Source organism: Heterodontus francisci, chromosome 1, assembly GCF_036365525.1.
Source record: "Heterodontus francisci isolate sHetFra1 chromosome 1, sHetFra1.hap1, whole genome shotgun sequence".
Taxonomy (NCBI): Eukaryota; Metazoa; Chordata; class Chondrichthyes; order Heterodontiformes; family Heterodontidae; genus Heterodontus; species Heterodontus francisci.
In genome coordinates, this window is record NC_090371.1 from 176485225 (window position 1) to 176510025 (window position 24801).

Below are 24801 nucleotides of genomic sequence, written 5' to 3' on the forward strand. Positions count from 1 at the left end.
GGCATTTTCTTTATTTTGCATTATTACACAAAGATAACTTACATGGAATGAATGAAGTGAGTCCAGTCTTAATGACTGTTCACCTTGCTGTGAAATTAGTTTAACGATCTGTATCTGGCCTTGCCTCACCAAGTGTTTGCTTGGTTAAACTTTGGAGAAGTTGAAGAGTGCATGCACAAAATATGGGGCAGTTCATGTCAACTTCCACAAAGGTAAAATGCTCAGACTGCTTTTGGGAATGCAAGAAGATATTTACAGCAAACCTGAATTTGTAACAGTCATGAGGAAAGAGCTGATGTTCCTATAAACTTCAGTTTTGGATGGTCAAAACTTTCAATTCCCTCATCATAATCCATTAGTTATGTAAGATCTTTTCATCACTCTGATTCTTTAAAACTCATTTAGGGCACTTTGTGCTTGAATTCATAAGATTTAAAATAAGTCTCAGTGGCAAAAACACATCTGAACATAAATCTTTATTTTCACTGCAGGAGTGATAGTCTGGCGGAAAGCATCGCCCACCTGTTATACAAACTTCAAACTTCCCAATTATCCTTCCAGGCCCTTGCATTGAAGATGAAAATTTATGTCTACATGTGCACTTCTTTGCCTTGTAAAACAAATCTTTAGAACTGTAAGAGTAAGCAATTAGTTTTCATTCTTTAGGTCAAAATGAAGAATGAAAATGTGACCTTTGCTGTGAAGTGCATAAAGAAAAAACATGTTGTTGACACAAGACAACAGGAGCACATACATTCAGAGAAGAAGATTCTAGAAGAGGCTTGCTCTCCATTTATTGTGAGGTAGGTGCCTTTCTGAAGGATAGTTAAAGGAATAACCTTGGACGACTTACAACAATTCTGTTTTGTGAGTTGACAGTAACTTATGTGTAAAATTTAGTTTTAACTTGCCTTTTTTAGGCTATTTTATTTTTTATCAGCATACTGTTTGAAAAGTAATCCACAACCATTACCTGATTCCTGCAGAAATCTGTCAGGACCAGGTGATGTGTTGCGACTGCATGATGCAGAAGCTCCTGGATGCCAGTGTGATTCAATGCAAACACGTCTGCAGTAAGTGTCTGCGGTCACAGGACCTTTGGCTCACAGTCACTGAGCTGGAGGCCGAGCTATAGACACTATGACACATCAGGGAGGGGGAAAGTTACCTGGACACTTTGTACCAGGAGATGTCACATCCCTTAGGATAGGGTCTTCTGAGTTGGTCCATGGTCAGGGACAGGAGGGTGTGACTGCGAGTGAAGCAGGTATGGGGACCCAGACCGTAGAACTGGAGGAGCCTCAGCCTTTGCAATTGTCGAACAGGTTTGAGGTTCTTGAAACCTGCATGGATGAAAGTGGGAGCTGTAAGGTGGATAAGCGAACTGACCATGGCACCATGGTACAAGAAGCCATTCAAGCGGGGAGAATTAATACGAATGTAGTGGTAGTAGGGGATCGCATAGTCAGGGGGATAGACACAGTTCTCTGCAGGCAAAAGTGAGAGTCCAGTAATAATCTCTGGATTATTACCTGAGCCACGAGCAAATTGGAGTAGGGTAAATAAGATTAAAAAGTTAAAAACGTGGCTCAAAGATTGGCATGGGAGAAATGGGTTTCGATTTGTGGAGCATTGGCACCAGTACTGGGGAAAGTGGGAGCTGTGCCGTTGGGACAGTCTTCACCTGAACCATGCTGGGACCAGTGTTCTGGCCGGTTGTATAAGGCAGAAGAGAGCGCTTTAAACTAGTGGGGGTGAGGGATCAGCATTGAGAAGATGTGATAAATTAAGTAGAGAAGGCAAGGCAAGAGAGCAAGGCAGCAATAAGGGAAATGATGACAGAGTGTGGCAGGAAAGGACAAAGTGTATAAACCTAAGAGTGCACCAGCAGATAAGACCAGAGGTTACAAAAACAGTAAAAAGACAGAACTAAAGGCTCTGTATCTGAATGCACGTAGCATTCATAACAAAGCAGATGAATTGACAGCGCAAATGGTAATAAATACATATGATCTGACAGCCATTACAGAGACATGGCTGCAAGATGACAAAGGCTGGAACCCAAATATTCAAGGGTACCTGACATTTAGGAAGGACAATAAGCTAAGAAAAGGTAGAGAGGTAGCTCTGCTAATTAAAGATGACATTGGTACAGTAGAGAGAGATGACCTTAGTTCTGGAGATCAAGATGTAGAATCAGTTTGGGTAGAGATGAGAAATAGTAAAGGTAAGAAGTCACTTGTGGGAGTGGTTTATAGGCCCCCTAAAAGTAACCACACTGTAGGACTGGGTATACGGGATGAAATAATAGGAACTTGTGAGTAGGGTACAATGAAAATCATGGGTGATTTTAATCATCAAATAGATTGGACAAATCAGATTGGCAAAGGTGGTGAGTTCATAGAGTGTTTTCAGGACAGTTTCTTGGAGCAGCACATTCTAGAGCCAACCAGAAAGTAGGCTATACTAGAATTGGTACTGTGCAATGAGACTGAATTAATTAATGACCTCATGGTGAAGGGGCCGCTAGGTAGCAGTGCTCATAATATGATCAAATTTCACATTCAGTTTGGCGGAGAGAAGAGTGAACCTAAGACTAGTGTTTTAAACTTAAATAAGGGCATTTATGAGGGCATGAAGGCAGAGCTGGCTAAAGTAAACTGGCAAATTAGGTTAAGGGATAGGTCAGTAGAGATGCAGTGGCAGACATTTAAGGAGATATTTCAGAATACTCAGAAAAGGTACATTCCAGTGAGAAAGAAAGACTCTAAGGGAAGGACACTCCATCTGTGGTTAACTAAGAAAGTTAAAGATAGTATCAAATTGAAAGAAAAAGCATATAATTCCGCAAAGATGAGCGGCAGGTCAGAATGTAAAGAACAACAAAGAATGACTAAAAGGTTAATAAGGAGGGAGAAAAGCTAACTAGAAATATAAAAGCAGAAAATAAGAGTTTCTACAGGTATTGAAAAAAGAAAAGAGTAAGTAAAGCGTTAGTCCTCTAGAGAGTGAGTCTGGGGATTTAATAATAAAAAATAAGGAGATGGTGGACGAATTGAACAGGGCGGCACAGTGGCGCAGTGGTTAGCACCACAGCTTCACAGCTCCAGCGACCCGGGTTCAATTCTGGGTACTGCCTGTGTGGCGTTTGCAAGTTCTCCCTGTGTCGGCGTGGGTTTTCTCCGGGTGCTCTGGTTTCCTCCCACAAGCCAAAAGACTTGCAGGTTGGTAGGTAAATTGGCCATTATAAATTGCCACTAGTATAGGTAGGTAGTAGGGAAATATAGGGACAGGTGGGGATGTGGTAGGAATATAGGATTAGTGTAGGATTAGTATAAATGGGTGGTTGATGGTCGGCACAGACTCGGTGGGCCGAAGGGCCTGTTTCAGTGCTGTATCACTAAACTAAACATATTTTGCATCTGCCTTCACTGTAGAGGATACAAATAACATCCCAGAAATAATTATGAATCAGGAGGTGAAAGGGAGGGAGAAACTTAAAACAAATACATTCACCAGGGAAAGGGTACTAAACAATGATTAGAATTAAAAGCTGACAAGTCCCCAGGTCCTGATGGACTTCATCCTAGGGTCTTAAAAGAAGTGACTGCTGAAATAGTAGATGCATTGGTTTTAATTTTCCAAAATTCCCTTGTTTCTGGAAAGGTTCCATCAGATTGGAAAATAGCAAATGTGACTCCTCTATTCAAGAAAGGAGGGAGACAGAAAGCAGGAAACTACAGACCAGTTAGCTCAACATCTGTCATGGGAAAATGCTGAAATCTATTATTAAGGGGGTTATACTGGGGCATTTAGAAAATCTCAATGTAATCAGGCAGAGTCAACATGGTTTTATGAAAGGGAAATCATGTTTGACTCATTTATTGGAGTTCTTTGAGGAAGTAACAAACCAACATGGATAAAGGGGAACTTCTGCATGTGCTATACTTACATTTCCAGAAGGCATTTGACAAGGTGCCTATCAAAGGTTTCTAAGCAAAATAAGAGCTCATGGCATTGAGGGTACCATATTAGCATGTATTGATGATTGGCTAGCTAACAGGAAACAGAGAGTAGGCATAAATGGATCATTTTCGGGTTGGCAAGATGTGACGAATGGAGTGCCACAGGGATCAGTGCTGGGGCCTCAACTTTTTACAATTTATATCAATGACTTGGATGTAGGGACTGAAGGTATGGTTGCTAAATTTGCTGATGATACAGATAGGCAGGAAAGTAAGTTGTGAAGAGGACATAAGGAGTCTGCAAAGGGATATAGATAGGTTAAGTGAGTGGGCAAAAATTTGGCAAATGGAGTATAATGTGGGAAAATGTGAACTTATCCACTTTGGCAGGAAGACTAGTGAAGCAGCATATTATTTAAATGGAGAGAGATTGCAGAACTCTGAGATACAGAGGGATCTGGGTGTCCTGGTGCATGAAACACAACAGGTTAGTATGTAGATACAGCAAGAGATTAGTAAGGCAAATGGAATGCTGTTGTTTATTGCAAGGGGAATGGAATATAAAAGTAGGGATGTTTTGCTACAGTTGTATAGGGTATTGATGAAACCACATCTGGAGTAGTGTACAGTTCTGGTCTCCTTATTTAAGAAAGGATATAAGAGGCAGTTCAGAGAAGGTTCACTTGACTGATACCTGGGATGGTGGGGGGAGCAGTTAACTTATGAGGAAAGGTTAGGTCTGTATCCATTGGAGTTTAGAAGAATGAGAGGTCATCTTATTGAAATATATAAGATCCTGAGGGAACTTGATAGGGTGTATGCTGAAAGGATGTTTCCCCTTGTGCGAGAGACGAGAACTAGGGGACACAGTTTAAAAATAAGGGGTCACCCATTTAAGATGGAGATGAGGAGAAATGTTGTGAGTCTTTGGAACTCTTCCCCAGAGAGCAGTGGAGGCAGGATCATTGATTATTTTTAAGGCAGAGGTAGATAAATTCTTGACTAACAAGGGAGTCAAAGGGTATCGGGGCTAGGTGGGAAAGTGGAGTTGAGGCCACAATCAGATCAGCCATGATCTTATTAAATGGCGGAGCAGGCTCAAAGGGGCCGAATGGCCTACTCCTGCTCCTAATTTGTATGTTCGTATGACCAGATGCTGAATCCAGCTCTCCTGACTAATGGCATACAGTAAAAATGTATTTCAGTAGTATACTGGTGTCCTAGAGCATCAGTTTCTTTCCATCTCATGGTTCTTACTAATTTGACAGATGGTATCAAGCTTTATTTTACGTTTTGAACAGAAATGCTCCTTTTGTTTTGACAAGTAATTTAAAATGTCACTAGGGTGACTCCTATAGCTCAGCAGTAATGACAAGAGAAAACAATTTACATTTTGAAACAGAATATTGTACTAATACTTTTTACTTGTACATTCATTTAATATTTCTTTTATAGATCCTAGTTTTTCAGAAGTAAAATAGAACACTAAAAAGGGAGCAAAGTAATTATGGCCACATTGTGGAAGAAACTTCATGAGGCTGCAGAGGGAAACGCCCAAAAACAGGCGCAGGGATTGCGATGCACGGTTGACCCTCGCCAGTTTGTTACGATGCAGATATCACACAAACTTTGTGCTGCCTGCTAATTATAATGATTCCACCGTGCAGCCCAATGTTAAATGTGCTGCTGAGTGGTTGCACACTTCAGCAGAGAGCCACGTTCATGCAAGGCTAGCACCACTTAAAGCTAGCCTGCACTACTTAAAGGGAAAGTGCACTCTGACAGCAGCAGGTGGTGGAAGTAGCTGGGGGAGAGTCTCTGAGCAGGAGGAACAGTGCAAATGCCACAACAGGGCAGGGAACATGGGTCTCCAATGCAGTAATGAAGTCTTTGGTGCAGGAGGTAGATAAGAGGAGATAAATCCTTTACCCACAGGGTCCACTTGTGGACATGAGCATGATGTAGCATCTGATTGCCGATGTCGTAATTTCCATTGCAGCACACGCAGAAGTCACCCAACATCTGAGCGCTGCTGTGGAATTACAGACTGAGGTCATGATATCTCAGCTTGTTGCCATGCAAGTGCAGCTTGCTTCCATGCAGGATCAGACCGCTGCTGCCATGACTGCGGATACCAGTGCTCAAAGGGACTTGCAGGGTCTCACATCAGTCCAGCAATCTGTCCTCCATCAGATTACTAGAACTGCTGAGGCACCGCTCCCGGGTAATGACAGTGGCACCGTGGAGCACGAACCTGCTGTCCTCTCTCCGGAAGAGAGCATTCATCCTCGCCCCATTGCCACTCCGCCAGTGCCCTTGCTGTTGCCTTTCAGCCAGCCAGCCCAAACTGCTGCCATCCATCATCCATGCTGAGGTGGGGCAGTTTGAAGCCAGGCTTTTAGGCCCAGAAATGCTTGAGGTCGTCTTGTGAGGCCATCTGCAGTCTCCACTGGGCGATGTTGCAGATATTGCCTGCTCCAGCCTGGAAGCATTCCACCGCAAAGAAATTCAGGGCCGTGGTCACCTTCAGAGCCACTGGCAGCACCGTCCTTGCCCTATTCTGAGGCTGCAGGTCTGCCTGGATGAGGTGGTGAATTTCTGTGAGCATCGTTGATTCACATACTGCTCCTGGCTTAAGTTAAGATAAGGGAAATACACCAAAAGTCTCTGGGTGACAGCCGTCATCCCCTTCTCCACTTCCCTCTGCGAGCAGCTTGTGCTCTTCTGTGCTGCCTCTGCTCCATCTCTAATGCTGTAGGCCAAGGGGGATGCTAACTATAGCACCCATGACTGGGAGCAAGTAGTCTGACCATGTCCCTTGAACTCAAAATCAAGACCTTCTCCAAGTGCAACATTGATTTCACCAACTTTAAACAATGCCGGACACCACCAAGCACTTCTACAAACTCAGACAGAGCCAGTAGAAATTAATCAGCAACTAACCTGAGAGTGGTCGATGAACCCACTAAATGACGCTGGTGCAGGGTCCTTCCAGCTACTGAATGCATGTTCAGCTGTGCTTATTTATAGAGGGCATTAGCTGGAGTGGCAAGGTTGAAAATGTCAGCGCTGACTTCAAATCACTGACGTAAGGATCTACCTATTCTGCATACTTCCAGTGCATGCCCCTAAGACCCGCACACTGCTCTCCCCAAAATGTCTTCCAGCATGAACTAGGCGTGGCACGGATACCATTTTGGAAGCAAAATGGCACCCCGTCACAAAAACTGCTTTTGATCATTTGTTTGTGTCATGGGCTGTGTAGGTGATAATCTTGACTTTGTGTGATTAGTGTAAAATGGGTAATAGTGAATCAGCAGCCCATTTTACATCTCTTCTGCTTATTATTTTCATTGACTTCACAAAGTTACTGCTAGTGTGTCTGAAACTCTGATGTACTGTTTGAGTAGGCGATACATCTTGGCAAGAGGCTGTAATCAGAACTTCTGATGAAAAGACATCGATCTGAAACTAGAACTCTGTTTTTCTCTCCACAGATGTTGCCTGACCTGCTGAGTATTTCCGGCATTTTCTGTTTTGTTTCAGATTTCCAGCATCTGCAGTATTTTGCTTTAGTATTAGTCAAAAGTAGGAAATTGATTCATTCATATTTAATCACTAGTGTAACATCTGAACTTTTAATGCTAAGGGAAAATGCATTTTTAAAAGGTTGCCTTTGATAAATGAGTGAAAGTGATATATGACATTGTAGTGTTTTGAGATAGTGGGGGGACTTTAATGCTCTCCCCACAAACAGCTGGTTTGAAGGCGGGGAGAGCATAAAATTGGGTGGGATAGTGACGGGGGGGGTGGTGGTGGGGGGCCCGCCAAAATTTAGTCGAGGACAGGAAGGCTTGCGGATGGCCTTCCCGCCCTGCTGCCAATTGAGGCCCTTAACTGGACAATTAACTCTAATTAAGGGCCTCTTCGTGCCGCAGTCACAATTAGTCATTTAGCTAGGCGGGCCTATCACCGCATGGAAAGCACGGCACGAAAAACCATGCGGGCTGCTTCCCCACTCAGGGGTGGGGGTGTTCTCTCATTAAAAAGCACTCGAACGAGGGACCCGCCATCAGGAAGGGGGGTGCCTGCTGAGAGCCACCCCATGCCCTTGCTACCGACAACCTATGCTCCCCTCCCCCATGATGCCTACACTGTGAGACTCCTCCTGCCCTGACCTACATGTGGCCTGGGACCAGCGACGCTCCTCAGCCTCCAGTAGGTGCACCTCCAGCAGCCACTGCCTCCGTGGTGGTGCTGCAGCTGCTGGCCTCTGATTGGCTGGCAGCTCTCCAAGGGCAAGACTTCCAACAACGGGATTCTCGATCCTGTTGAAGGCCCGCTGCTGTCAACATAAGTACCTGATTGGCAGTAGATTCAGCGGGCCTTCCGGAGAAGAGGTGATGACAGCGTTGTTTTTCTGCATGTTGAGTCCCTCGTCGTCAGAATAAAATCCCAGCCAGTGTTTTGAAATTGCATTGTACATAGAGTATTCTAGAGGCTGCTGCAGAACACACATACTAGCAAGGGGAAAGTGAAAGTAAAACACAGAATGAAGGGGAAGCCTTTGTGTTCAACAGCTTGTTGTTTGTGTCTCAATCCCTGCCTCGCATATCTTATACTAAACACGGCTAAACCTCACTCCAGTACCGATGACATTACAGACATCAGCTGGCATTTTTTTCCCCATCATAATGGTGGACTTTATTTAGTGTTCCATCTAGTGGCCAGTGGCAAAACCTGCAAACTCCAACCAGTGAGAGCAGATGATTGGTGCTCCTGTGAAGAGTACTTCCACATCAGAAGAAGGTAGGAGAAACTATTAACAGGGGCAGAAACACTCTGAAGATTTAATGTAAAATTTGTAAGAAGGGTCTGCAAGAGCTGCTGGGAATCTTGGCCCAGGTATCAGGCAGAAGATAGGGGGAGATCTGGCTACTTCCTGATCCTCTCCCTCCAGGAAGGCCAACAACAGGATTCCCATTCCCCCCGCCCACACCCCCCCACCTTGGGAACTAACATCATCCGTCTACTGACAATACCTTAGGTGCATGGTACACTGACAGGAGGTCAGAAAATTGTCTGTTTTCTCTGGGTCTGTTCCCACTGTCATTTAATGCAGCAGGGTAGCTAAGGATCAAGTGACTGAATTTTCTACCTGAGGGGTGGTCGTGGGGTGGCCAGTATTCCCAAGAGGATCTGGCATTTGGCACCCCACTCCATTTTCCACTTTCTTCTGCTGTTATACCACCTGATAGCAAGCAAAGGAAAATGCAGCCCAAAAAAGTCAATTGAGCCTGGCTGCTCTAGCATTGGGCCGAGCACAATTTTCAGCTCCTTTCAATATTAAGGGCATAAACAACACTGTGGCATCATGGCCGATCTTGGTGGCAGCCCCCCCCCCTGCCCCCCAGTGACCTGGAGGGGACGATCGCTCTGTCCCCGGCAAGGGCGTCTGGTGCCACTGCGCAGGTGCCAGCGCCATTATTAAAGGGCTTAAAGCCCTTCCTGACATTTCTAATTTTTAAAACAACAGTGCCTTTTAAAATATTAAAAATAATTGCTGAAATATTTCCAGCCCCTCTCCCACCCCCCGATAGCCTTACATATCACTTGTGCCCTCTCCACCACTCCCCCCCCACAAAATACTTACCTTGAGTATCTGACCTTCCCCCCCAAAGGTCAGAAACTTTTACCTTTACCCCTTCCCATCATCCTCTCAACCAATCAGGTAAGTTTTTTCCCTCTCCCCCCCAACACCCCCACCACAGTGAAATACATACCCCCTCCCCACCAGTGTCCCTCTTTGGATCTCCGTTCGGAGATCAGACGGTGCGGTAGTGCTGGCCACTGACAGTAATATGGGATCGGGTCAGCTAGCGCGACGAGTTAAGTAATTATTCCTTAATTTTAATAAATTAACATATTGTCATGATGGTCCCATCACCGAGTGCCAGGGGGGTGGGGGGTACCCACCAAGAGGCCTCACCGCCGCCAGTAATCTGGAGCGGGGCCTTCCTGGCGTCGAGGCCCATGGCAGGCCTATCCTGGAGGCATTTTCCGGGGCCCCCGTCATAATCCCTGACGTCGAGGGGCTGGTAAAATTCAGCCCCATGTTTTGGAGCGCCAATGTGTAGCACCAAGGAGGACAGAGATCAAGATTAATCAATATGATAAAAGCAAAATACTGTGGATGCTGGAAATGTGAAATAAAAATGAAGTGCTGGAAATACTCAACAGGCCTGGCAGCATCTCTGGAGAGAGAGAGAGAAACAAAGTTAACGTTTCAGGTCTGTGATCTTTTATCAGAACCATGTTGAGTTGCCTCAGTCTCCTGCACTGTGTAAGGGGCAACAGTCAGCCTGCTCTCACTTCGCTTCTGGCAGAAAACCTGAAAGCGGATCTGGCAGTGGCTTAGCAGCAGCCTATCCTGTTATTGTGGCCTCTTTGTATAATATATGAGAGACCTTCAAAGGGAGACAGTGGGAAGAAAAAGGGGCGTTTGCTTTAATAGAAATATCCAAATTATTTGAAAAAACTTTGAAAATACACTACGGGGGCAACAATTGGATACATATGGAGAAAAACACAATTGGATACAGCATGCATTCACACAAATGAATCGGCCCAGATAGATAGTGAGAAATTATAATGGAGCATTCACAATGCTTATGAATGAAATGAATTTCATAACTTTGAATGTTGTCTCCATAATGTTTATTATTTGATTTTTTGTTAATTTATCTTTTAGTTTTTAGTTGTACTTCAGTGGGATATATAGAGGGCAGCTCTGGATTTTTGTACTGCATTTACATTCTCAAAATTAATAAATAGTCAACAGAACATCTAGCTCTTCGCTAACATTAAAAATGTCACCAATGTTCTGATTAATGCTCTGTATATATGTTTAATCATTATTCCAAACTAATACCTCCAGTATGAAAAGGTCATTAGCTTTATCTTTATACTAATCCCGAGTGCTAATTTAGCAATAATTATTGACATGGTTGCAACTGTTTACAATTAACTTTTATTAACTTTCTGATTACAAATGTTCAAATGCTATTGAATTATTGTTAATACCTTCTCACAGTATATCTCTTAAGATTTTGAGCAAGCTTCACAGGCTTTCTGACAACATCTTTCTGATGTTGTAGACTGTTTCGCAGTTTTAAAGACAACAAGTATGTTTACATGCTGCTGGAGGCCTGCCTTGGAGGAGAGATCTGGAGCATGCTTAGGGATAGGTGAGTTGACCTTTGTACTTATTTTTTAAAGCAAGCATTGTTGATTTGTGATAGTAGAAGTCTTATCTTATTCTACATGTTTCACTGACCATATGCCTCAATACATTCTTCTTGTGACAGAGGTTGTTTTGATGAGCTCACTGCAAAGTTTTGTATTTCTTGTGTGACTGAAGCATTTGATTACCTGCATCATATTCGAGTCATCTACAGGGACCTGAAGCCAGAGAACCTAATGCTTGATACTGAAGGATACATAAAGCTGGTAGGTGTTAAATATTATGTTACTTCTTGAGAATTAAATGCATTTGGGCACACTAGTGTAGTTGTAATGGTACTGGGCTAGCAACCCAGAGGTGATGAGTTTAAATACTGCTAGGGCGCCTTGAGAAATTTAATTCAATAAATCTGGTCATTTGTGGGAAGGATGTTCATCAGGCCTATTATAATAAAAGCAAAATACTGCAGATTCTGGAAACCTGAAATAAAAACAAAAAATGCTGGAAATATTCAGCAAGTCTGGCAGCATCTGTGGAGAGAGAAGTAGAGTTAATGTTTCAGGTCAGTGACCCTTCATCATTATTTATGTTCATTAGACCTGCTGGATTGTTGTAAAAACTCGATTAGTTCACTAATCCTGATCTTGAAAGAAATGAATACTTAAAAAAAACAGCTTCATTCAATCTCTGATGCATGTTTCAATGCAGCATTGCAACATGGAGCGAGATTGAGTACAATCATTCTTGCAGGTTAACATGGTGGAATGTTACATGAAGCCATAGTTTCAGTGGTCTTTCTTAACAATTCTACCTGCAGTTCATATATTTAGATCATGTTGGACCACTGATACACCAAAAAACCCAAATTTATGACTGCGCATTTTCATTTATAAATGCCAAGGATTGGTTTCAGCAGTTTTGCAGTGTTTTCATAAGGTTCTGAATCCTCTATTTTCTGCCAAGACCCCCTTAGTCCTCCATTTGACTTGTGGCCTGGATCTGCTATTGAGGCTGAAGATTTTTGACCCCTCAGCCTACTTCCTGAGCTCACAGGGTACCACGATTATTTCACTTAGTGGCAATTAACACTCGTCTCCAAAAATATTACTCTTCAGTCAGTCACTAGGAAGTGTACCTAACAGGTATCTAACCTGATGATTAACCCTTTCCCATAAGAAAACTGGTTGCCTCCAGTTGGTATTTCCCAACAAAAGTACACTTAGATTGAGGGGTCAACGAAGTGGAAAAACCTGCATCCCTCCACTCCATGACACTGAGCTGGTGCTTAAATTTAACATTATTATATTATTATTATTTACTACCTAAAATAATTGAGTTTTATCTCTTAGCAGCAGAATATTACATTTTGGGTAGCTTTTTTTTTGTCTTCACTGCCTGGTTGGGTAATCGGGCAGGGCAAATAATATGCCCTTCACGAATCTGCCTAATATTCATTCGATTGATCTTTGATCTCACTTAGAAGAGGAATGTGGCTGCTCCCAGAGCTGCCTTACAGAGAGTGGTTTCAAAAATTTAAGCAAAAAATTTAATGGCCAGATCTTGAGGGGAACTGTCCTTTATTCGATCTTAGACGCTAGATTTTTTTTATTCGTTTGTGGGATGTGGGCATTGCTGGCTAGGCCAGCATTTGTTGCCCATCCCTAATTGCCTTTGAGAAGGTGATGGTGTGCTGCCTTGTTGAACTGCTGCAGTCCATGTGGTGTATGTACACCCACAGTGCTGATAGGGAGGGAGTTCCAGGATTTTGACCCAGCAACAGTGAAGGAATGGCGATATAGTTCCAAGTCAGGATGGTGTGTGGCTTGGAGGGGAACCTGCAGATGGTGGTGTTCCCATGCATCTGCTGCCCTTGTTCTAGGTGATAGAGGTCGTGGGTTTGGAAGGTGCTGTCTAAGGAGCCTTGGTGAGTTGCTGCAGTGTATCTTGCAGATGGTACACACTGCTGCCACTGTGCGTTGGTGAAGGGAGTGAATGTTGAAGGTGGTGGATGGGGTGCCAATCAAGCTTTGTTCTAGATGGTGTCAAGTTTTTGAGTGTTGTTGGAGCTGCACCCATCCAGTCCAGTGAAGAGTATTCCATAACACTCCTGACTTGTGTCTTGTATATGGTGGACAGGCATTGCAGAGACAGGAGGTGCGTTACTCGCTGCAGAATTCCCAGCCTCTGACCTGCTCTTATAGTCACATTTATGTGGCTGGTCCAGCTCAGTTTCTGGTCAATGGTAACCCCCAGGATGGTGATAATGGGGGATTCAGCAATGGTAATGCCATTGATCATCAAGGAGCGATGGTAAGATTCTCTCTTGTTTGACATGGTCATTGTGTGGCGCGAATGTTACTTGCCACTTATCAGCCCAAGCCTGGACGTTGTCCAGGTCTTGTTGCATCTGGACACAGGCTGCTTCAGTATCTGAAGAGTCACGAATTCTGCTGAACATTGTGCAATCATCAGTGAACATCCCCACTTCTGACCTTATAATGGAGGCAAGGACATTGATGAAGCAGCTGAAGATGGTTGAGCCTAGAACACTACCCTGGGGAACTCCTGCAGTGATGTCCTGGGACTGAGATGATTGACCTCTAATAACCACAAGCCATCTTCCTTTGCGCGAGGTATGACTCCAACCAGCTGAGAGTTTTCCCCCGATTCCCATTGACTCCAATTTTGCTCGGGTTCCTTGATGCCAACTGCTGCCTTGATGTCAAAGGCAGTCACTCTCACTTCACCGCTGGAGTTCAGCGCTTTTGTCCATGTTTGGACCAAGGCTGTAATGAGGTCAGGAGCTGAGTGGCCCTGGTGGATCCCAAACTTTGCGTCAGTGAGCAGGTTATTGCTGAGTGAGTGCTGCTTGATAGCTTGCATCACTTTGCCGATAATCGAGAGTAGGTGGTAATGGGCTGGGTTGGATTTGTCCTGCTTTTTTGTGGACAGGACAATCTGGGCAATTTTCCACATTACCAAGTAGATGCCAATGTTGTAGCTGCACTGGAACAGCTTGGCTAGGGACGTGACAAGTTCTGGAGCACAGGTCTTCAGTACTATTGCCGGAATGTTGTCAGGGCCCATAGACTTTGCAGTATCCCATGCCTTCAGCCATTTCATGATATCACGTGGAGTGAATTGGATTGGCTGAAAACTGGCATCTGTGATGCTGGGGACTTCAGGAGGAGGCCGAGATGGATTATCCACTCGGCACTTCTGGCTGAAGGTGGATGCAAATTCTTCAGCCATGCCTTTTGCACTGATGTGCTGGGATCCCCCATTGTTGGAGATGGGGATATTTGTGCAGCCTCCTCCTCCTGTTAGGTACAGTGGCGCAGTGGTTAGCACCGCAGCCTCACAGCTCCAGCGACCCGGGTTCAATTCTGGGTACTGCCTGTGTGGAGTTTGCAAGTTCTCCTTGTGTCTGCGTGGGTTTTCTCCGGGTGCTATGGTTTCCTCCCACAAGCCAAAAGACTTGCAGGTTGGTAGGTAAATTGGCCATTATAAATTGCCCCTAGTATAGGTAGGTGGTAGGGAAATATAGGGACAGGTGGGGATGTGGTAGGAATATGGGAATATGGGATTAGTGTAGGATTAGTATAAATGGGTGGTTGATGGTCGGCACAGACTTGGTGGGTCGAAGGGCTTGTTTCAGTGCTGTATCTCTAAAAAAAAATGTCCACCACCATTCACGACTGGATGTGCCAGGACTGCCAGGTCATGAGCTTACAGTTTGTGGTTGAATCTGTGCTGCTGATGGCCTACAACACCTCATGGTTTCCCAGTTTTGAGTTGCTAGATCTGTTCAAAATCTATCCCATTTAGCACAGTGGTAGTGCCACACAACACGATGATGGGTATCCTCAATGTGAAGATGGGACTTTGTCTTCACCAGGACTGTGCGGTGGTCACTCCTACAAATACTGACCTGGACAGATACATCTGTGACAGGTAGATTGGTGAAGGTGAGGTCAAGTATGTTTTTCCCTTTTGTTGGCGACCTCACCACCTGCCTCAGACCCAGTCTAGTAGATATGTCCTTTAGGACTCGGCCAGTTCGGTCAGTAGTAGTGCTACCGAGCCACTCTTGATGAAGGACATTGAAGTCCCCCACCCAGAGTACATTCTGTGCCCTTGCTACCTCAGTGCTTCCTCCATTTGGTGTTCAATGTGGAGAAGCACTGATGCATCAGCAGGGGGATAGGTGATAACCAACAGGAGGTTCATGGGCTCTAGCATCAATGTTGAGGACTCCCAGGGAAACTCTCTCAACTGTATACCACTGTGCTGCCAACTCTGGTGGGTCTGTCCTGCCAATGGGACAGGGTATTCTCAGGTATGCTGATGGCGGTGTCTGGGACATTGGGCTGGGTTCTACGCCGGGCGGACGGGAGCCGGCCACCGACTTAAAAATCAGTGGCGAACCCGCTTCTGCTCAGCCTGGGCATCCAACCTGCATTTTACGGGTCACCGGGCTTTAATTGTACCGAGGCGGGACTTCCACCTGCTTGAGGGAGGAAGTCCCACCTCATTGAGCTGCCGGCAGCTCTTAGTCCCAGCAGCACCACCGGGAGTTTGGTTTGCCTCGCCAGGGAAAACGGTGAGGCAAGGGTGGTCATTTGGGGGAAAGCGGGGTGGGGTGGGGGGTGGTGGTTGGGGGACTTGGGTCCTTGGGGTGGTTGGGGAAGTGGTGACGGCCCTCAACAGGCACCCTGTGCCCGTTTGTCAGGGCCCAGCCCCTGGGACGCTGAGAGGTCGCCAACTTTCACTGGCTGGCCTTTCATGACTCCCAGACGCCCGCTTGTCATGGGTAAAATCCCCATGGAGGCGGGCTAAGGCCCTTAAGTGACTGTTAAGTGGCTACTTAAGGGCCTTGATTGGCCTGGGGCGGGCAGCCCATTTCCTGCCCCCCAGCCTCCCACACCACCAACCCCCCCAGTTCCGCCCGCTGGCCCACGTAAAGTGGGGCAGAGGCGGGAGTGGATCGGGAAGGCTTCCCGGAGCCTGCCACTCAATTTTATGCTAACCCCCCCCACACCTCCCACCACCATCCAGCTCGCTTCAAAATTCCCGCCATTGACTCTAAGGTATGATTCCATGAATATGACTGTCAGGCTGCTGCATGACTAAGTGGTGGGACAGCTCTCCCAATTTTGGCACAAGCCCCCAGATGTTAGTAAGTAGGACCTTCCAGGGTCGACAGAGCCGGGTTTGTCATTATTGTTTCCAATGCCTAGGTCGATGCCATATGATCCATCCGGTTTCATTCCTTTTTCTTAGACTTTGTAGCAGTTTGGTACAACTGAGTGGCTTGCTAAGCCATCTCTGAGGGCATTTAAGAGTTAACCACATTGCTGTGGTTCTAGAGTCACATGTAGGCCAGAACAGGTAAGGACAGCAGATTTCCTTCCAGAAAGGACATGAGTGAACCAGATGGGTTTCTTAGAACAATCGACAATGATTTGATGGTCACCATTCGACTAGCTTTTAATTCCGGATTTATTAATTGAGTTCAAATTTCACCATTTGCTGTGGTGAGATTTGAACCAGTGTTCCCAGAACATTACTTGGACCTCTAGATTACTAGTCCGGTGGCATTACCACCACCTCCCCTTCAATGATGGGCCCTACAATCACTAGTGTGTTGTCTGTGATACCTGACCTGTATGTGCTGACTAGATGCCAAATCTCAAATAGGCCCAAGATATGTGAAAGCCATTGTCTGGAGTCTGCACCCCCACTTTACCCTCGCGTAAATCGATGGATTTGTAAGGGGTGCCTGGAGTCTCTGCCCCAACTTGGTCATCCAGGAAACTTGGCCATAAAAGCCAAGATCTAACATATAGGAACATAGGAAATAGGAGCAGGATTAGGCCATTCGGCCCCTCGAGCCTGCTCCGCCATTCAATGAGATCATGGTTGATCTTCTACCTCAATGCCATTTTCCCACACTATCCCCATATCCCTTGATATCTGTAATATCTAGAAATCTATCGATCTCTTCTTGAACATACTCAATAACTGAGCCTCCACAGCCCTCTGTAGTTGAGAATTCCAAAGATTCACCACCCTCTGAGTGAAGAAATTCCTCCTCATCTCAGTCCTAAATGGCCTACCTCTTATTCTGAGACTGTATCCCTTGGTTCTAGACCCCCCAGCCAGTGGAAACATCCTTCCTACATCTACCCTGTCGAGCCCTGTAAGAATTTTATATGCTTCAGTGAGATCGCCTCTCAGTCTTCTAAACTCTAGAGAATATAGGCCCAGTCTCCTCAATCTCTCCTGATAGGATAATCCTGCCATCCCAGGGATCAGTCTGGTGAACCTTCATTGCACTCCCTCTTTGGCAAGTATATCCTTCCTTAGGTAAGGAGAACAAAACTATACACAATACTCCAGGTGCGATCTCACCAAGGCTCTATACAATTCCAGCAAGACTACTTTACTCCTGTACTCAAATCCTCTTGCAATAAAGGCCAACATACCACTTGCCTTCCTAATTGCTTGCTGTACCTGCATGTTAACTTTCAGTGATTTATGAACAAGGACACCCAGGTCCCTTTGGATATCAATACTTCTCAATCTCTCCCCATTTAGGAAAAACTCTGCATTTCTGTTTTTCCTACCAAAGTGGATAACTTCACATTTTTCCACATTATGGGCTGAATTTAGTTCCCCCCCCAGGCGTCGGGGTCCATGGCAGGGGAGGCCTGAAGATCGCTCCAGAGGAACCCCGCCCGACCCCGATGCTGTGAGGGCCTGGCCCAATCTTCACGGAGGCGGAGAGGCCTCATGGCAGCAACCACCACCCCCCCCTCCCCCCGCCCTGCTACTTGACGACGGGCTAGGCTTTTACATATTTAAGTAAATTTGCATACCTGAGTTAATTGCATGCCCGCCGCTGCCTCCAGTCCCGATGCGATCTTCGTGCTGCTGGCTGGCAGTCCCGTGCCTTCTGATCCCCGTCTGGGGAATTAAGGCACCACACTGGTTGGGAAGGGGGAGCAGGTCATTTTTTCTGTGCGGGAGGGGGTGGGAACAGTGATAAAGTCTTCTCATTGGTGGATGGGATGTTGGGAAGGGATGAAATTTATAGTTTATGCACTTTGAGGGCGGGAAAGGTCATTTGAAAAAGGGAAGTGTTTTGGGCTGGAGAGGGCAACCATTCAATTTTATGCTCATTGGGTGGGGGTGGGTGGGGGGTGGTGGTGGGACAAGGCCAAAGCACTGCATCTAACTGTTTTTATTATTGTCTTCCAAAATCTTACAATCTGCCAGAAGGGCTCAAAGCCCTTTAAAAATGGGGCCAGCGCCTGCACACAGGCAGCTGACATCATTGCCAGTGACGGACAGACTTCCCCCTCCCCGTGTTTGGAGTGGGCTGACCGCCCCATCCATTCAAATGAACTGCCGCACTGAAGATTGCGGCGGCTCACTGACATGCGGCTGGTGCGGGCCAGGTGCCGCTTCGGCCAGTGTTCCATCTGCCATGTTCTTGCCCACTCACTTAGCCTGTCCAAATCCCCTTGAAGCCTCTTTGTATCCTCCTCACATTTCCACCTAGTTTTATGTTATTAACAAATTTAGAAATATTACATTTGATCCCCACATCCAAATCATTGATATCTGTACCACAGTCTAGTTTCCAGCAGTTCCAATGTGCTTCTGCTGGAGCTGCAGTGAGAATCTGCTGGAATGACTCTGGATTCTCAAAGTCTGCTTCTTTAGGTGAAAAATAGTTAGACATGTTATGGCTGACTATTCCTTGGCATGACCAGCAAAGTCTCAACCCAATTCCAGCCGGAAATTATGTCAGATCTAAATATGCTGAGTCCCGGCTGTGCTAGGGATATTGCATGGTGCCTTGATAGGAGCAAAGCCTCTGCTTGTTTCTTAGAAGGTTGGCGGCAAGACCAGGCACTCCCAATATAGAGAGTTCTCACATCACCGGCCCAGCTCAGTAGCAGTCCATCTGGTTGGACCAGGTTTACCAGACCGCCAAAGAGTGTACATGGACCTCTTCAGGATAGGATAACATCCTCGGCCCTTCAAAAAAACAGGCAATTTAAAAAAAAATTAACTGCAACCTTTTTAAGGAACCAGCAAGTTGCACCAGAAGTTTTGGCCTCTCCACCCACCATGGTGGATGTCCCAGATGGGCTTTAGTGGTGCAGACACCTATAAGTGCCACGCAAAATAATAAACCTCCCCAATACCAAAAAGCCGATTCAATTCCATAACAAATGTTTCTGGCCAATGCGAACTCAACGTATTTGCTGGGAACACAGGCCTGGGCCTTTACATGACAATCATGTTTTTAGAATAAATAGTCTGGATAATTGGAAGAATAAATTTCACTGATCCTCTGTTTTCAGGTTGACTTTGGATTTGCTAAGAAGATTGGCAAAGGTCAGAAAACATGGACGTTTTGTGGCACTCCTGAATATGTAGCACCTGAGATCATTCTGAATAAGGGCCATGATTTTGGTGTCGATTTCTGGTCACTGGGAATTCTTGTCTTTGAGCTTCTTACTGGAAGGTAAATGGCCCTTTTTATAAGCAATTGTTTCTGCAATCACTGGGCCTGAAGAAAACACACAAATCAAAAAGTAAAAAAGTTAAATTGCTAAAATCTATTGGTCTGTGCTGAGTTAGCTAATCTCTGCCAGTGTAGCAGTTAGATTTTACAGTTGACTGTGTCCACAGGCTAGTGAAAGCCAAGATCAATCACACTAAAATTAGATTTCTTTCAGAAAATAACATTTTGGGATTACAGTGTATGAGTAATTTGAGACATGAAATGTGGTAACTGTAACATGCTTTGGATGGTTTCCAAAGCTCTCCAGCACTCGGGTTTTTCTTGTTATTTCTGGGTCTGTTGTAGATCAATTGATAGGATTTGATTGCCATGATTAGTCGAATGCTCCATTACCATTGTGCTATTCTACAACCAGGATGGTAGAAAGCAAATTAGATGAAGCTTGGTTTCTTTTGCCTCTTACAATTCCCGCTTTCCTATCCTGCTCCTGACTGCTATCCTAATGACCACTGGTGGAAAATGCTGATGTGTCGATTCCGATGAGAACAGGGTTGGGTTGGGTCGTGATGTCCTCCACAACTGAACAATGTGCTGACATTCACTGCCTAGGTTTAGATACAAGAATGCCTACTTAAAAGCTGAATGCAGGAACAGACTATTCATCCATTTGCACCACTATTCCATGTGCTACTCCCATCCTAAAATGGGTTCTCAGAACCTAACGGGGAAAAACACCTTTCTGCTTGTAAAGACTATGTTCAAAACAATCATAAGAAATGTATGGTGTGTGTGTGTGTGTGTGTGTGTGTGTGTGTGTGTGTGTGTGTGTGTGTGTGTGTGTGTGTGTGTGTGTGTGTGTGTGTGTGTGTGTGTGTGTGTGTGTGTGTGCGCGCGTGTGTGTGCGTGTGGTGTGTGTGCGTGTGGTGTGTGTGTGTTGCTCGGGGGAGACACGGTGAGGGAGGGACAGGGGTGGGGGCTGGGGGGGTGGTGCTAGTGCAGGAAACTGGTATTGAAGTAGAAGATCAGCTGTGATCTCATTGAATGGCGAAGCGGGCTCGAAGGGCTGAATGGCCTATTCCTGCTCCTATTTCCTATGTTCTTAAACTGAGTGGCTGCAGTCATGCTGCAGGATCCTACAAATTTCTGTGACCATTTCACGTGACATCCTTGGAATCTCTAGCATTACCTCTCTGACATTTGAAGGTAATTTGACCTTGACATGCCAATGCCCGTCTTCAATACGGCTGCTCCTTGATGTTATCATTCGGAGCATCCTCACCTTCCTGTTCTGCCTGTTGCTGACGCTCAGGCATCATGAGTTGAGGGAAACAAGTCCTCCTTAGTCTCTCTCTCTCTTTGTTCTTCTTCCCGTGGTACTAGACAAATTGTCTTTGAGACCCATGTCGCTGTGGCTTTTCTGAAGAATAAATAAGCAGAGCCCTCTGTTGCTAGTGAGCTGACACATTAAGGCAATGAACAGTTCCCTTATATCTGCCTTCAAATTGCAGCCAGATAGAAGACACACCCACTTTAATTTGCCTCCTCCCACTCTCCTTGCATGTGGTCCAAATGGTTTCCATTATTGTTGGAGAAAATTGTGTGCATGGAATTCAGGGCAAGTCTCCCCACCTTCCTACCTCCTACTGCAACCTTCCAGCTTGAACCCATCACCCTTGACCCACCCAATGTTACCGTTACCCTTTCATCCATTATCATTGAGCCTCCCCCCATTACAGTGCACAGTGCAATCATTCCAATCTCTCCACCCTGTTCCTATTCCCATGCTATCGACATGCTGACTCTTACCCTTGAACCTCCTCACATTGAACTGTCCATTGCTGCCAAGTCCCATTCCCCTCTATATGAAGCTGTTGAACACCTTCCCATTAGTCTTGACATTCCTCTCCCCCCTCCCCCCCAACAGAATCCATTTCCCCCATTAATTGTGACCATTTCCTCTGCTACAGCTCCCTGACATTGACAATACTCATTCCTCCCGTCAGGCCCTTGCCAAATATCTTCACCCAGTACTGATCTAATCCACCCACCACCTCCACAGCCAACAACATGCATCTACACCTTTAACATTCAACAACCTGGACCCTCCACTCCACCCTCCCCTGCTCCTCCATAGCTGTCTAAACTTTTACCTGTATTATTAAGATGTTATGTCATGAGCGGTAAGAGCAGCATGCTTTATTATTTCATAGCACACAATATCAATTGGATCCATTCTTAGAAAATTCATTGAGCACTTTACTGCTGGGTGATGATACAAGCATTCTGTCCAAATATCTTTGTTCCACTTATGGTAGTTAACCAATAACACAAATATCCACAGAAACCTACATTTGTTCTTTCCTTCTTTAAAATGTGATTTTCGACTGAATTTAACAAGATTATTCTGTAAACAATTATGGGCTAGAACAGTCGTAGTCATTTACCAACCTCAGTAACGCCGTCCTCTGATAGTTCAAATATCTTGTGATATTATGGCTGCTTTTTTTCCTAAAGCTTGAATTTGTGTAGAATATTATTGTGTTGCCATTGCGTCTCATCTATTTCAAGTCCATGCTGACAATCCTTCATCAGTCTTAAATTTGCACCAGTTTCAGCATCTCTTGGTCAAATTTTTTCTTGATCCCATGCACAGCCTCACACGCAGAGTGTGATTTATCTTATTATCGTGTGATAGAAAAGCATGGGCTCTGTTTCTGCAATGTTACGATAGGCTACCTGATGCACACAAGGCTCTGTCTGTTGTAAAGGGCCTCAGAAATTTTGGTCTCTCGACTAGCCTGTTATTTATTGGGAAGGAAGCACTAATAAGTTCCAAAATTGGAAAATTTTGGCTTATCACTGCCTTGCTGCTCAAGGCCTGCCCACTGAGATATTTGTACAGGCCTCGATTTATGTGGCAGGTACACCTGCCAGAAACAGACAGGAACCTCATTATACCCTGCAAATTGAGGGTCACATGATGTAGTTAGGCTTCAATGCCATTTTTGTAAAGGCAGCACAGCACCTTCCAATATGCAAAGCAGGAAATGGCCACAACCAATGTTGTTTAAAGCAGACACTGGAAGCAGGTCTAACAAGGAAACACACTTTAAATGGCAAATTTCAGGGCTTCAGGATGAGGATAATTACTCTCTCGAACCTCACTGACATCCTTACCCAATAATTTTCTCCATTGTGTTCCCCGCCATCACCGACGATTGGTGAGGCCTTGCCTTTAATATGGTTCTGTAGGCCCATGCTCTGTGGCTGCCCCACCAGCCTTCCCACCCCTAGTAAGTTTCTTGGTGCTCAAATTGTATGGGCAGCTTGCCAATTAAATCTAACTGAGGCCCAACAATGTGGTGGCGCTGCAGCTGCCAGCCTCTGATTGGCCAGCAGCTCTCCAAGGGCGGGACTTCCGGCGATGGGGTCCTTAATTCGGTGGAAGGCCCGCCGTTGTCCACTTAAGTGCCCAATTGGCACTGCATTTGGCAGGCCTTCCGGAGAAGAGATGACACAGGGATCTTGGCATTGTTTTCTTCAGATGCTGAGACCCCCATCACCAGAATAAACCCCCAGCCAGAATGTTTCTTTATCTGTCTAAATGAGTCAGGGATTGAAGAGAGAATCCTTGCCATTGTTCTCTGGCTTACCTCAGTAACTCACATGCTGCCATATGACCTCCTCATTGTCGATAGGCAGATTGAATCCACATTCTATCGGACTGAGGTTCAGGTTATAAACCGACAGACACATTTACTAAACATTAAACAAGTAAATGAACATAATTCAGTTCAATAATTTCAAGAGCAAAATACTGCAGCTGCTGGAAATCTGAAATAAAAACAGAAAATGCTGGAAATGCTCAGCAGGTCAGGCAGCATCTGTGGACACAGAAACAGAGTTAACGTTTCAGGTCTGTGACCTTTCATTAGAACTCTAACCCTGGAATTTGCTGTTCTTCTCAAAATACCAAAGCAGCTTCTCAGCATAAAATTAATCCTTGGAAAATCTTACCTGTCAAAGTGCTAACACGGGTCCATAGGACTGGATTTTAACACCCAAAAATCAGTGGGTTAGGGTCGCGTTTGAGATTTTTTAAATGTTAACATCTGACCTGACTCCAACCCACCCTCTTCTGGGTTTAGGCGAGGTGGGACAACAGGCCGGTAGCCAACCTGTCCTAAGGAGGCCGGTTGGCCGTTCCAGGATCGGATGTTCCCCCGCACCACTCCCCACCTGGCTCACGGATGGGACCTACCTGGTCCTGTGGTCTGCTCTGGAGTCCTCCCCACCCGACTGAAAACTAAGCCTGTCAATTAGGCTGACTTCCGCGCGGGAACCTGTTAATGAGAAAATATGCACGCTGTGGAAGTATAACTCCCCAGTATACGGGGAAGCCCAGACTTCCAGGTTTCTCATCCAGAGCTTTGCTACCCACCTCCCCCGCCATCTCAATCCATCGATGTAACTGCCCCTGTTAATATCCAGGCCATTGATTCTACACAGAGTCTCTTCTGGCTTCAGACTGACTGCAAAGCTGAATGTAAACGTTTAAGTCCACCATTGGGAACTCCTGGCCAAATTGCTGTCTGTTAAAGAGACTATGAAGAATCACAGGCCATCACCCTGTCACAGACACTACCTACTTTTCCTGATCATCAACCAATGCCACAATCCCAGGATGTCAGGAATTGAATAGATGGCTTGATTCATTCAATGATCTTTGCTAAGTATTTTGAATGACTGGTTAAGCATGCTCTCATCCAGAAATAACGTGAACAATCAAACCATGTAAGCCAAGGACTTTGTGAACTCTGAAATCTTTTGCCTTGCCCTGAAGTGCCTGACTAACATAGAAGTTACCTACACCTTGCAGAAACAGCTAAGTCAGCAATTGCTAATCTTAATCATGTGTATGTATTGCAGTGAGCAATCTAGTTTATAAAAATAAATGAAAAGAAATAAAGATAAAGAAAGAACTTGCATTTACATGATGCCTTTTATGACCTCAGAACATCTCAAGTGCTTTACAGCTAATGATGTATTTT

The 24801-nt window shown here is 45.3% G+C and overlaps 1 protein-coding gene across 1 annotated transcript in view; it reads left to right on the top strand.

Moving 5' to 3' along the window:
* The window catches only part of prkg2 (protein kinase cGMP-dependent 2), a 126756-nt gene that overhangs the window by 71359 nt on the left and 30596 nt on the right, over positions 1 to 24801 (top strand). Inside the window, exons 11-14 of the mRNA XM_068015103.1 lie at positions 667 to 803; positions 11123 to 11212; positions 11333 to 11474; positions 19587 to 19750. Coding sequence (XP_067871204.1) covers positions 667 to 803; positions 11123 to 11212; positions 11333 to 11474; positions 19587 to 19750 — 533 coding nt within the window. The remainder of the gene's footprint in view (positions 1 to 666; positions 804 to 11122; positions 11213 to 11332; positions 11475 to 19586; positions 19751 to 24801) is intronic.